At 39.0% G+C, this 14,397-nt stretch overlaps 1 protein-coding gene across 2 annotated transcripts; it reads right to left on the bottom strand.

Moving 5' to 3' along the window:
* Positions 1 to 5,325: 5,325 nt before the first annotated feature.
* LOC122648809 (kinesin-like protein KIN-14C) lies at positions 5,326 to 13,150 on the bottom strand. 2 transcript variants are annotated; one of them, XM_043842042.1, is made up of 17 exons: positions 13,026 to 13,150; positions 11,409 to 11,433; positions 11,161 to 11,305; positions 10,966 to 11,075; positions 10,725 to 10,844; positions 10,427 to 10,630; positions 8,879 to 9,088; positions 8,722 to 8,796; positions 8,440 to 8,586; positions 8,220 to 8,358; positions 7,955 to 8,064; positions 7,451 to 7,612; positions 7,128 to 7,348; positions 6,919 to 7,000; positions 6,740 to 6,844; positions 6,549 to 6,653; positions 5,326 to 5,654 (listed from the first exon to the last, which is right to left on the bottom strand). In XM_043842042.1, the coding sequence occupies exons 1-17, from the start codon at positions 13,028 to 13,030 to the stop codon at positions 5,475 to 5,477; spliced, it is 2,145 nt and encodes a 714-aa protein (XP_043697977.1). In that variant the 5' UTR covers positions 13,031 to 13,150; the 3' UTR covers positions 5,326 to 5,474. The 2 variants fall into 2 exon arrangements, with proteins under 2 accessions (XP_043697977.1, XP_043697976.1); XM_043842041.1 differs by lacking the exon at positions 13,026 to 13,150 and adding an exon at positions 11,864 to 11,967 and having other exon boundaries at positions 11,409 to 11,651.
* Positions 13,151 to 14,397: the final 1,247 nt, after the last annotated feature.

Here is a 14,397-nt window from a genome sequence, read left to right as displayed (position 1 = left end):
TTTAATATGTCTACTTGTTCAACTGGTGATGTACCAACCAGCAAGGGAGACAGGCTGAAAAAGAAGCAGTGCCCTAAAAATGACATTGAGAGGAGTTCTATGACTGACAAGCCCTATGCTTCTGCTATGAGGAGTCTGGTGTATGCACATGTTTGTACTTGCCCGGATATAGCCTTTACAGTCAGTGTTTTAGGGGATTTCCAGTCTAGCCCTGGGTTAGCACATTGGATAGCAGCAAAGAAGGTCATGAGGTACTCACAGAAGACCAAGGGTTTTATGTTTGTCTACTGCAGGGGTGACACTCTTGAGCTCGTTGAGTTTTCTGATGCTGACTATGGAGGCTGCACTGATGATAGAAAGTCCACCTCTGGTTACATCTTCAAGATGGCAGGTGGTGCCATCTCTTGGAAGAGTGCTAAGCAGTCCATCTTAGCATCCTCTACTATGCAAGCAGAGTTTATTGTTGTATTCGAGACTACAAAGAAAGTTATTTGGCTCAGGGGTTTCATCTCTGAGTTGAGGGTTGTAGATTCCATAGCTATACCCACGGTGTTGTATTGTGACAACACCTCGGCTGTTTGCTTCTCCAAGAACAACAAGAAGTCTGGAGGTTCCAAGCACATTGAGATCAAGTATCTCAAGGTGAAAGAAAAGGTCAATGAGAGGCAGATTATTGTGGAGCACATTGTGACTGACAACATATTTCTTGTGTGGGTGTTGTTGAGTCTTTTGACATGTTTGTGTAATGGGAGTCCTGTTTTGGTTTGCCCTTACTTTTGTCTTTTAGACATCTATATGAACATGGTTATTTATTTATATATGTGTTGTCTTGCTCATTTGTTTTGCACATGTGTGATTATTTTGATTCATTCATCTAATATATCAGTTATTGACGGTTTGCCAAAGGTATTGGCGGTTTACAAAAGTTATAGGCGGTTTGCCAAAGTTATAGGCAGTTTGTCAAAGTTCGATATTAACCCAAGGTTACGGCAATTTGCCGAAGTATTGGTTAATATCAAAGTGTGTGCCTATAAGGTTGTTCTAGGCACTCTGATTTTGCAATCAGATATAGGACCTAAATGAAGTTTCAGCTTCATGGTTATACATCTCAAAGCGGTTTATTTGACAAGTGTGCCATGTTCGTGATGACAGAAAGTTGTATACCGTATATTGAGGTATATCTTCTGCTATTATTCAACATGGTATGTTGTTGAGTAAATCAAAGTTGTGACATATAAAGGTAGAGGGATTCCATGGCCACATCAATTGATATGGACTCAGTAATTAATCTAGCCCAAGTAGGAGATTGTAAGTAATTTTCAAAGTTATGGCTTAATTAATTACTTGGACTGATTAATTGGTGGAGACCCGAATACTGGAGCTGGTTCAAGCATGTCACCCGATTCTAATTGGGATGGGCCTGCTCTAGCCCATTGTGGAAGTGGATTAGGATTTTAAGACAATATTAATATAAATACTAATAAGGAGGGTCCCTTCAGTCACGTCATTCACTTCCCTATTTCTCCCACAAGAAAAGGGTGCTCAGGATGAAAACGAGAGACTGCAGAAGATTACTTCAAGTTTATTAGTCTGAGGCTCCAGATTAAGGAGAACGAATTGGGGATTATTATTATTATTATTTTTCATCAACATACTAAGGTGAAAAATACAATTTCCCTCCTTCTATTTTCATTCTTGTTGTGTTCTAGGTTTTCATATGAGCATGATAGTGCTAGAGTTTTATTATTGTCTAAACTCAAAAGGATAATTTTATTCTAGCACTCCCTTCTTGGAGATTTGAACGTCTAATGGAATTTCGTATGCATGAGCCTCAACTTCAATAACAAATGCCTAGGTTGTAGGAAATTTGCCCAAACCGTTAAACTCCAAGTCGGTTTTGGGTTTCTATTTCGAATATCATTCCAAGTTGATCGAATAGTGAATTCCCCTGATATAGACGGACTCCATACACACTTGTATTTACAACCTTGTTGTGGAAGATTAATTACCTCAACTACCACAAAAATATTTTGCATCAAAGAGGACCTTACGCTGGGAAAGCACTCAATTCAGATCCTCTATGGTGCACTGCCCGTAGCGGTCTGAGCGACACACAAATAGGGCACAGCGCAATCACTACCTTATCCCTGCCCGAGCACCTTGCCCAAGCGGGGCTAACGCAGTCATTGCGCTACACCCTATTTGTGTGCTGCTCAGGCCTCTATGGGCAGCGCATCATAGACGATCACGATCCAGAAAGCACTACCTTGTCTCAGAAATAAAATCACATACTTTTCAATTAAAATTTTGGAAAATGAGGGGATCGTGACCCGAGATTTTTTGAATGGTGAAGTCACCCAGCCACCTATCTTTCCAAAAATCCGCCTTAGTGTCATCAATTATAATCCATCTTTCTTTGCCAGAAATAAAATTCTATATCTTCCTAAAACCTAACCAAACCAAAGAAGATTTAAAAGAAAAACTGAGACTACCATTTTTCTTCAAATGTTTTGCTCAAAAGTAAGAGGCAAATTTTGAGTTGTTATGCTTACTAAGAAGGGTATTCACGTCCCTTAACTTCTAAATTCTCAAACCTCCCTCTTCTTACTCCCATGATTTATTAAAAAAACAACACTTATTGTGGGCAGAATCTGTCCACAAAGTCCACTAAGAACAAATCCCAAAAGCCATTCCCCATACATGAATTTGAGTTGCAATACAAGCCTTGCTCATGATGCATCCTGAATGTAATGGTCCTTCCACAGTACTTTCACCAGATGAATGGTCTGGTTCCGCAGCACCTACTCCTTATGGTCCAAGATGTATACCAGAACCTCCTCATACGACAGGTTTTCATTCAATTGTAGAGGCTCGTAGCTCAAAACATACGATGGATCCGGAATATACTTCTTGAGCATCGACACATTAAATACGCTATGGATACTCGATAATGCCGACAATAGTAAGGAGACAGGAAAAAGGACATAAAAGCCCCTAGGGCTCGATCCAGTGCAGAGTCAGTTGGTATGGTTTTTATATTTTATTAGGGTAATAAAATTCTATGTTAATATTTGATTATAAATGATTGGATGGTGTAATTATTTAATAGTTTTGGTGGCCAGTTGAGTGTTAATCTTGATGAAGTGTCAATAGAATGAATTATCACAATTTTTAAAGAAACTTTTGTGATTTTTTTTTTATTTGGATACACGTATTTTTGCTCTCGTACTATTTCAGAACAACCGTATTAAAACACGTATTAAACACGCACTATATCATTTCTGTACGCGTTTTATTGCATTGAGTTTTCTAAAACGATACAGGAACGGATACGACCTGTCCACACGGCAATAGTTCATTTTCAAAAATCTAGCGCAATGCCGTAGCCGAACTTTTTATTTGGATTGGATGAAGGATGATTATTAAGTTCAAGTACGGCAACAATACACATTAACATAGAATTCCATCACTCCCCTGAACTTACATTCTATTTACTCAAATTACCCTATCAAAAGTTTCACATCTGGTTCCCCAAGAAAAGTGAACTCTGACCTCTTCTCCTCCCCTTTTATTTTGAAATGATCAAATTACCCCTACCATTAACCTATTAACAGATTCTCATCACTTCCAATAATCTAATGTGTATTTTTTTTTTAATCATTCAATCTTCATTTGTTTTAATTTCTTCTTCTTCGTGCAACCTCTCATCTCTCTCCCCAAGCCCCTTTCTTTTCTGATTGCGCCCCATCAGAAGATGAGACGTTGACAAACATGGATGATGGCTGTTGAGTGATGAGACGTTGACAACCATGGGCAGCTCTTGCAAGTTTTAAACTTGTGGCCGTTGATTTCCCTATATTGCTTCAGGGAACAAACCTATTTATCCCCTGTTATTTAATGGGAAATGAGTGCTTCATTCAAGGTTTTGCCTTATCCATGGAACTTCATTTTGCACATCTGAAACCGAAAGGGATCTTCTCAATGCCCATGTGAAACTGATAGGTCTCATCTTTGGGCACCGCTGTAATCCCACTCATCTGAGTTACACGAAGAAGGGGCAGGATTTGCAGAGTAGGTGAGAGTGGTCGCTAGTTGCAACAGGGGAGGGGAGAGGTTGCACGAAGAAGAAGAGGAAAAGAAATTTAAAAAAAAAAAAAGAGGATTGAATGATAAAATAATAAAAATAATACAATACACGTTGGAAGTGGTGAGAACCAGTTAGTAGTTTAAGCGAGGGGCAATTTGCCATTTTACAATAGCAAGGAGAAGATGTAAGAATTCACATTTTTGGGGGAATCAGAGGTGAAAGTTCTGATAGAGAAGTTTGAGTAACATGATGATGCATCAATTTAATAGATGAAATCTGGATTCTGGACTGCATTGGCATCAGTAGGAAGTAGCCATCTTACTTATTAACAACAAAAAGGTGTAGAAATCAACCAATGAACTGACCACAAAGTGCAAACACCACAGATACCTATCAAGATCCAAACTCATACTGTAGGCAGCAACCACTCAACAATCAACTTCAATGTTACTCAATTACAACAGAAAATAGTCTTAAAGATTAATCACAACATCATCAAAAGTGGAATCTCTAATCACAGAATACAATATGCTTAGACACAGCAAAGATCATTTCCTTCTATTGCTGATTTGACTTTAGCACAGCAAAGATCATTTCCTTTTATTGCTGATTTGACTTGGATAGAAAGGTTATAGAGCACAACATAGGGACACACTCCCCACATATATAGCCTTTCATTGCAGACAAATAAAAACCCAAGCCCCACTCTCAATATAAATTCAAGGCTAGGTTATAGCACACACAAGAAAGGACCATTAAGGAGAAATCAATTTCTGGTTCAGCATAGAAGCAGCCAGAAATCAATTCAGAAAATTTTGAAAGCAATAACATGAATAGTACCAAAAACAATAAGGTACACTAGGTCACCACTACAATACAATGCAATAAAATCTGACCAATAAATAGGGCAGAACAGAGAAAAGCGAAGTGGTCGATTAGCAAAAGAAATGTTACCCCACCAATCCGGTCATTTAGTATATATTTAATTATAAAACTATTAAGATGACAAATAAACCTCTACCTAAGTAGGAGAGAAATTCAGTACTTCTCACTTTATAATCCAAATATCACACAACAAGATCAGAACATCTCATTTAATAGGATGGTGATTCAGTACTTCTCACCAAACAAAATTTATGGTGAGTTTACGTCTCTCCCTCCTTTTTCAAAATTTTCTTTTTTTTTTTATTTTTTTTTCTTGACTTCCAAGTATAGCCTACAAGAATAAGAGCTCTAAGAATACAAATGTGCTAACTCCAACAAGAAACTTTCGCATTCACTGTTACAAACTTACTACTTCACTATACAGATTACAATCAGTTAGAAGACCTTTTGTTTTTCACCCACAATAATTAATGTTCACCCCCATAAAGAACCAAAATCACCTTCAACCATAACTCAACCGAGAATCTAGAGGTCGCATGGTAGTCTCACGTCGGGGAATCCCAATCTCACAGGCATTAACTCTAGCAGCAAACCGAAGAGAACAAAGCGACTCTCCCACAGATGATGGGTCAGGTGAGATGTTGACAAACATCATGGTCTTGGAATCCCCACCTAAGCAAGGCTGTTAAACAACGAATGTAATAGAAGTCAAGAAATGCCTAATGGTCCAAAAGTAACAATTGCCAGAAAATACTAAAGAAAATTTATTATATCAATCTAATTTAGGTAGCTAACATGAAAACTTTCAATTGAATGAAATATGCCAAATACTATTAAACCAACAGTTTCTTACTTTTTCAGTTATCAAACTGATCCCTCGTCCCTCCCAAAAAAATAAAAAAGGAAAAGAAACCCTGCTCCAGAGGATCAGTATGGTCCTAGCATCCCATATATAACATAACACAATAGATGACAGATCGAATCTGATCCTCGAGGCCAGTTTAGCACAGCAAAGCCCAAAGCCACCTACAAGTAGGGAGCCCTCGCATCCATCACCAAGTGCTAAGCTTTTGAGGCCAGTTTAGCACAGCAAAGCATAAAACCACCTACAAATAGGGAGCCCTTGCATCCACCACCATGTGCTAAGATTCCCTTTACCAAGATGTGGTATTCCTCTTCAAATATCCTAACTAGACCCATCATCACCTCAAAGTTTCCAGATAGAGCAGGATGTAGGAGACAAAAAGAATGATGTTGTCTTGTAATTACAAACGCAAGTGCTCAATAAACCTCATTTGCAACTGCCTTTGGCTCAGGAATTTCTAGGTTAATTCAGAAAAGGAGCTTCAGTGTAAACTAAGGAAGAATGTTCTTAACACGAATAAAACTAAGCAGGAAAAAACAACTACTTGAAATGAAATATTAAAATCATTCTTAATGGGTTCTCATATAAGCAGGAAAAAAACAACTTGAAATGAACTATTAAAATCATTCTTAATGGATCTGAGAACCCTAATTTGAGAATAATTTCATCATTACACAGACTGCAGACAGAACTTGATTTTCAAGTCATTACCTGAAGAAGATGAGTAAGCTTTGAATTTCTGAAAGGTACATGGTCCTCTTTCTTAGCAAGTGAATTTATGACATCACTTAAGTGTGATAAACTTTTGTTGATGGCCTGTTATCATTATGAAGGAATTAGAAATTTAATTTTGAGAAGAATAAAGATATTCAGAAAATATAAAAAAGAAAAAAAAGATTCACCTGAGTTTCTTTGAGCCGATCCCCAGTTGATCCACTCTTAGCAAGTCTTTCACTACCAGCAAGGTCGATAAGGTTGAGTACACCCTGAACTTGTTGTTCCGTACTCTAGCAAATCATGCAATATTGTAAGTAAATGAAAGTAAATAACATGTGAAGTGTAGCAGAGGATTGATGTGTACCTCATTAACACCAGAGATCCGCAAGGTGAAGACAAAATGACTTCTTGAAGACTGTTCATTCATTTGGGTCTTGCCCACGGACCTGAAAGAAACAGAAACAGTCACCATCACATCAAACTTTCAACTAATTAGTACTCAAAAGAATGCAAAGAGAACAACCATGTGTGGAGCAAGTAGAGCCATAATAGACTCAAAAGTAATTCATTTACCTGCTTTGTGCCGCCTGCCGTAGCAGAGAGGATACCTCTTTGATGCCACAGACATCCACAATTGTGAGATCAGAGACATGTGTGTTGCCATTTGCATCATGTCTAATTGCATACTGCTTTCCAGCTACACCATTGTCCGTCCTTGAACTGTCTAGACCACTGGATCGATTTGCTGAAAGCAAATCACGGATTGTCTCATTGTATATCTCCAACATTGAGGCCTACAGAGAAAAAATAGTTAAGGACCAGTTCACAGCCTATAGAGGCATTTTAATCAATCGAGACTATATGTACTACAAGCAAGATTTAACTATAATAACTACCTGCATTTTGTATTTCCATCCTTGGTTTAGAAGTGACTGGCTAGTTTGAAATATCTGTTCCAAGGATCGAGGAATCAGCCCTTTCTGCTCTGGAGCTTCTGGTTTTCCCATCATGGTATAGGTCTTGCCAGAACCAGTCTGACCATAGGCAAAAATGCAAACCTGCCCACAACAGAAAAAAAAAAAAAAATTTGTCACTCATTTGGGTATACAAAAGGTGTTCACTAATTTGGAATAGAAAAAAACAACTCAAAAATAATATAAAACCTAGATTTCAACCAGTTAAATGAGTAATTCCAAAACTATATGCCATCACAAACACAGTGCTGTGACCATAGACCAAGTAGACAGATAATACAATAACTGCTTACTAGTGACTTAAGAAGTTCACTCATATATACAGATGAGAACAGAAAACTTTAAGGAAGCATAGGAAAAGATTTTAAAACAAAAAATAAAAAACTGTTTACATTCAGAGGTGAAAGAAAAACCACAATGAATCACCTTATAGCCATCAAGGGCACTTTGCACCAGCTGTGAAATTTCCACAAAAACATTCTCCTGTGATGCCTCGTGAGTGAATACTTGATCAAATGTGAAGGGGTGTTTTTGCCCTGCCAAGTATTTGAAATTGAATTTTGATTAGCCTACATGAGGCACAGCCCAAGAATTAACCTTCTACAAGGGAGTAAAGCAAAAGAGTTCTTTATTCATCCAACAAAAAAGCTCTTCAATCTAAATGGTATGAAATAGAAATAATAGAATTTACCACTTTGCACTAAGTCAATGCCCCTTCCAAGGGCTTCCGTTGAAGTAGGATAAGAAATAACTGTCATTTCAGATCCTGCACCATCATCTGGCAACAAGGGCCGAACTCTGCAGAAGACCCTGATATTCCCTTTTAACTCCTGCACAGTTTACAGAATTCAGTGAAAATATGCAGAAAAGGGGGGGGGGGGGACCTTATGGTACAATTATACAAGTATTACCAATATGGTGTTGTGCAACTTTTTACGTAGCTTTTCTGCTTCAATAATTTGAAGTTCTGATTCTGCCAGACGATTTTTTAAGTCCTCAACCACTTTTTTTTGCTCTTCAAATTCAGTCCTCATATCCAAGGCTGACAAATCAGCTCTCTAGGCACAGGAATGTTGAAAGATAATTAGAAACACTCTACAGAAGATATAACTTATAAGCCTATATAACAGATCAACAAAAATTCTTAACCTAACCACTAAAACGCAAAATATTATTCAAAATAACATCATTACCTGCAGTTTCTCATTTGCAGCTGCTAACCGGTGCTGCAGCATCCCTATCTGCTCTCTCTGGGCAGAGCATGTATCCTGAAAAAGAAGCCAAGACGCTGTGAATTTACCATTACAAGGATCAGATGCTGTGGAAGGAAATAAAAAGGTATCTACAGACCTCCAAAGCACTGGATTTCATGCTCATCTTATCCAACTCAGCAGTTGACTTCCCTGTAATCTCTTGGTACTTCACTACCTCTTCTGATAATGTCTGCACCTGTAACAATTGGCGATCACGATCATCTCTTACTTGCTGGAGCTCACCTCTGAGGCAACCCACTTCATTCATTAGTGCTTCATTTTGCTTAATACCATGTTCCTGTGAAACCTGAAAAAGACAAGAGCCACCAATCAAATTACGCCCAAAAAAGTCCTATTTTTGTTTCCTCCAATGCATTCATAATCTTGATTATACTGAGGGGTCCTTTCTCCTATACGAGTTTTAACACTTTCATATTGTAGCTCCACAACCAAATATTTAACACTCAAGAAGCTTTTTTTTTGGAGATGGGAAGGGTTTGTTTTCATCTACTAGCAGTTCTTCAGTGTGAGATAGATCCACTTCTATCATAAAAGGTACAATCCTTTAACATACCCAATGCATGCTAGCTATTGACATAGCAAGACTCACCGTATCAGTCAGATGACAATTAACTACTGATTGGTTGTATATATCCATAGGAAGCACATGTTGCAGGCCCACGGTGGACAAGAAAGGAAATATTCAATTTATATATGAACCTTGTCTAATAAATCAGGAAGTGTGGGTCAGAACAATTGAATTATAATGTTTATGCAATGTATATAGGAAAGTCAACCACCCCAACCCTCTTGTTCTGTGCCTCACTAGCTCTGGCCCTCCCTCTCTCCCACATTTGAAACATTGCCTATTTTGAAGCAAATTTTGGGAATAGTTTGTTGCTTTGCACAGTTGTTGCAGATGCTTTCTCATTTAAAATTATCATCAACATAGATTTATTAAGATCCCATTTGCAGGTTTCTTAAGCTAAATAATACTTATGAAAATTAAAAGCCTTAGAAGCTTCCCAAAGGAAAACCCCTATAAATAGCTTAAAGCCTCAGATTGGAAGCCAAAAGTAAACACTAGCAATGAAACTCTAGAATGTGAAGATCAGACAGTCAGAACTAAGGAATCATTTCATAATTCCTTTGCCTCACTAGAGGCTTATCAAGGACTCCTGCTGTCCTTTAGTGGTCTCCATGATCTCATAGTTGGGACAAGATATTGTGACAACAATTCTGGTTAAGATTAAGTACAGTTGGAGTCTGGGAAGCTGATGGATATTGCAGAAGTTTTATAGAAAGCAAGATTACAGAGGTTTTTCTATTATTTCTTACATGTTAGATAGATGGGTTGATCATACAGACCATGCTTTGGCATGATGACATCCCAACCTATCCAGGCCAAAATCTTTCTGCACAACACTGCTATTTTTCATATGCTGCTTCTCCCACAAGAAGTTACTCAGAGAAGCTCAACGTTGCATACAACCCATTCAATAAGTCACTACGATTCAAGGTGAGTATATATAATATCTTATTAATTGCTACTTATCTGTTGAGTATACAAGGAGAAAAGAGCAAATCAACATGTAGAATAGATGTACACATGGCAGTAAATGCACGTTGAAACATAGAGACTTACTCTGAAAGAAGCCAATTGATCCTGTAATGAATTATAGTGACCCCTTAAGGTGCTGAGGTTCTCTACTATTGCAGCTTTTTCCTTTTCTACACGTTTAAGGGTCTCATTGGCTGATGCAACCTCTGTCTGCAGTTTGCTGTTGTATTGCTGTAAGCTTGTATTGTACTCTTGCAATCGCTTGTACATTTCATCAACAGACACTATCTGCAAGACCCTCACCGTAATACCAGGTTATTTTCCGGTGAAAAGAAAATTAACTATGAATTATAAACAATTGACAATGCAGCCTCTGCATTACCTTCTTATTAGCACTGGACAGTTCTTCACAAGTTTTTCTGAGCTCTTTTGAAAGAGAAGCTTGTGCACTTTCAGCAGCAACTCTAGCATCCTTTTCTTTTCCTTGAGAATCAAGAGCAGCCTACAGTTTTTTTTTTTTAAATAAATACATCAAAAGCAAGAAAAAACAAATGGAATAACACCAGAAATAAGACAAAATCTTTGATGTAAAAAAAACACATGATTAATGGAGCTAGCCTTACCAACTTATCAGCCTCTTCCTTCATACATCTGGCCTCTAAAGAAGCATTATTTTTCCTAAATTCTGCAATAATACTATTTGATTCTTCTTCCTTGCTTTTCATTTGCATCTCTAAAAAGGTTTGAGCTACGTGAGTCCATAAAAAATGGAATTTCTTTTTCTCTAATACTACAAAAGTAAAGGGTACCAAACATACCAAGTTCAGTACGCTCATTCTCAGCACATGCTACCATATTCTTAAGCTTCTCCTGTTCAAGGACATGGCAATCCTCACGTTCTAGGAACCATTTGATGCAGAGCCGGAGTTTTTTGAGACACTCAGTCGTGTGTTCCCTATTTGCCTGCCAAACCAGAAAAAAAATGATGAGTAAATAGAAAAATTAGAAGTAAACGAGAAGGGACGTCCAAAACAGCTAACCAAACAAAACTAACTATTTGAGCTACCTTGTAATCAAATTTCGTCTTCCCTTTCTTCTCATTGAGAAGTGCTTTTGCATCCTCTAAGGTGAACTCAATGCACTGAGAGCCAGCAGTACTAGCCGGATCGCAGACTGTAGCAAGATCTTGACCTTCATTCACTATAGAGAAGACCTGACGCGTGCGACCACTGTTGGCCGGTGCCGCCGTCTTTCCAGATCCAATCTTACGACGTTTGTCTATTGGGACTTCATCAAGGTTATATTTCCTCTGTCAACGAGCAAATGAGGCGAGGGAGTGAATTAAAGCTCAAGAATAGAAGAACAAAAAAATTGCCATGGGGTAATGCAAAGTATGGAGAAGAAGTAAGAAACCCCAACCCTAGAAACAGAAAAGAGTAGGAGAAGGAAAAAAAAAAAATAGGAGCAAATTCCTACCAATCCCCCAAAAAATAAAAATAGAGAGCGCGAATCAATCCTTACATTTGAGGAACTACGAGGAGGAAGCACGTTGCTGATAGGGGGCTTGTTCTGGTTTCTCGAAGCCATTTTGAAGCAAAAAAGATTGTAAATGGAGCTACTAGCAGGAGATCACAATCGTTGCTTTCACGAACTGGAAAAACATATGCCTGAAGCGACTGAAGACAGAGGAACGATCGAGAATGAGAGCTGAGGAACTGAACAATTCAGATTGAAATCTAAAAGGAGAACAAAAAAAGTTTTAAAATTCACGCAGTCTTCTGTTTCTCTCGCTCTCTCGCTCTCTCGCTCTCTCAGTCTTCTCGTTGCACTCGTTGTCTGGCTTTTACTTTTCTTTCTTGAGGATCAGGTTAACACTTTAACTGCGGTTAGGGATTGCAGGGGAAACCAAGGATTGGAGTATAGAGGGTCGGGAGACGGGACTCGGGAGTCGAGAGACGGGAGTTCAGGACTGGGGAGCCGGGAGAACTGAGGAGCGTGAGATTTGAACTTTTTTGAATTGGGATCTGGCGGTACTGGAGGAGATAGTTTTCTGTTGTACTTTTCAACCCATTAGCTCTTTTTGAGTTAATTACACCCAAGGTGTCCTGGGTGGCTGGGTTTGATAAAAGTAAAGTTTTAAATCTATTGTTTGAGGTACCTTGTGAGTTTAGACCTACCCCAAACTGATATTTCTCTCCTCCCCCATCCCCCTCCCTCAGCCCTCCACTCCGCCCCGCCATGATCCCCTACCCCAGCTCACCCCTGCGAACTCCACCTCACACCCTCCTCATCCCCATGCAACCAATCCAGCAGGAATCTCAAGCTATGACAAACACAAGAGATGATGAACAAAGTAACTTGAATTTCAATGGAATGTAATAAACAGGTCCAATAAAAACATTATCCGGATTTGGGAATCCATTCACCGACTCAATGTTATCCATGTTCCTCCCAAACCTGAAATACCCATAACTTTTATATGCATTAATGTTGGATGTTATAGTTGTTTTGGAACATTAGATGCATGTATTCAGGTAATAATTCCTCAATTTATATGAGTATAATGTTGCTTTTTTGTCTCAGAAAATGATGAGTAAGTTGAAAATTCAGAAGTAAATAAGAAGGGACGTCCAAAACAACTAACCAAACAAAACTAAATATTTGAGCTGCCTTGAAATCAAATTTCATCTTCTCATTGAGAAGTGCTTCTGCATCATCTAAAGTGAACTCAATGCCACCACACTGAGAGCCAGCAGTACTAGCTGGATCGTAGACTGTAACAAGATCTTGACCTTCGTTCACTAAAGATAAGACCTAACGCGTGCGACCACTATTGGTCGGTGCCACCATCTTTCCAGATCCAATCTTCCGACATTTGTCCTTCATCAAGGTTATCTTTCCTCTAGTAACGAGCAAATGAGGCGAGGGAGTGAATTAAAGCTCAAGAATAGAAAAAAAATGCCATGGGGTGTTGTGGCAGAAAATTGACTCTCCGAGGATACGAGTTGCATCGGCATCGGTCGACGGACCTGTGAAATATGGAAAGAGGGGTCACCATGAGAGGGCCAGAGCAGACTTTGACGAGGACTCTCTGATCCCTAGGTCAGCCTTCTAGCAACTGTAAGGAATTGCAAAGCAATAGCACATTAGTTTAGAGTGTTCAACATACCTTGTGTAGTAGGAGTGAAACAGGGTTAGGTTGGGCTGAGTTTTTTCAAACCCCAGCCCAACCCTGAGGCCTCTTAGCTCAGTCCCAATCCAACCCTGAGGTTGGGCTGAGATTCTAAGCCCAAACCCAACCCTATCGGGTTTATCCCAGCCCAACTTGGCCCTGCTTGACCTTGATCAGGCTGGGCGAGGCTGGGTTGGCCCTGATTAGCCCTGATCAACCCACCAATGCCCTGATTGCACATTGAGAAAAGGAATGGGTTTGCTTTAAAGCCAACTGAATCTTACTCGTTTCTCCACCTCTCCTCTCCTCTCTTACTATTCTCTCCCTCACTTGCTATTTATTATTATAAACTACAAGAATAGGGTTTAAGAAAGGGAAGATAGATGAGTGAACGAGGAAACATATATTTAATATGCAATCGGGCATTAGTGGTGAACTGGTGGCAGTTTTAATTTTCGTGACTGTGTTGGCAAAGTGTAAAAAAAGAGAGTGTGACATGGACTTAAACCTTAACAACCTGTGGCCATACTGTTCAAGTAAATTACTCTCTCTCTCTCTCTCTCTCTCTCTCTCTCTCTCTCTCTCTCTCTATATATATATATATATATATATATATATGCATTCCCCAAGTTGTGCCTACGTACGTGCCCAAGTGCTTCCCTGCAGATTCTGCCAAGCCCATTCCCTTGGTTGTGGTTTCGCTAGATAGTATACAGGGATAGTGAGAATCTTGTTAATCCATTCATGCGCGTCACTAATTAGGTGATGAGGCATTTGGCTACCTTAAAAGAGTCATAGTTACTCCCACCGTTTACCCATGCTTGGTTGAATTTCTTCACTTCGACATTTAAAGCACTGGGTAGAAATCACATTGCGTGAGCAT

The sequence above is a fragment of the Telopea speciosissima genome, chromosome 1, assembly GCF_018873765.1.
Source record: "Telopea speciosissima isolate NSW1024214 ecotype Mountain lineage chromosome 1, Tspe_v1, whole genome shotgun sequence".
Taxonomy (NCBI): domain Eukaryota; kingdom Viridiplantae; phylum Streptophyta; class Magnoliopsida; order Proteales; family Proteaceae; genus Telopea; species Telopea speciosissima.
This window is presented reverse-complemented; position numbering and strand designations above follow the sequence as displayed.

What these genes read in the sequence shown, in the direction of transcription:
- LOC122648809 (XM_043842041.1), bottom strand. Translation starts at nt 11,929, where the DNA reads ATGGCTTCGAGAAACCAGAACAAGCCCCCTATCAGCAACGTGCTTCCT. An exon ending in AGGAAGAGGCTGATAAGTTG is followed by an intron (nt 10,845 to 10,965) that starts GTAAGGCTAGCT and finishes AAAAAACTGTAG; the next exon opens with GCTGCTCTTGATTCTCAAGG. An exon ending in TGTCCAGTGCTAATAAGAAG is followed by an intron (nt 10,631 to 10,724) that starts GTAATGCAGAGG and finishes AGGGTCTTGCAG; the next exon opens with ATAGTGTCTGTTGATGAAAT.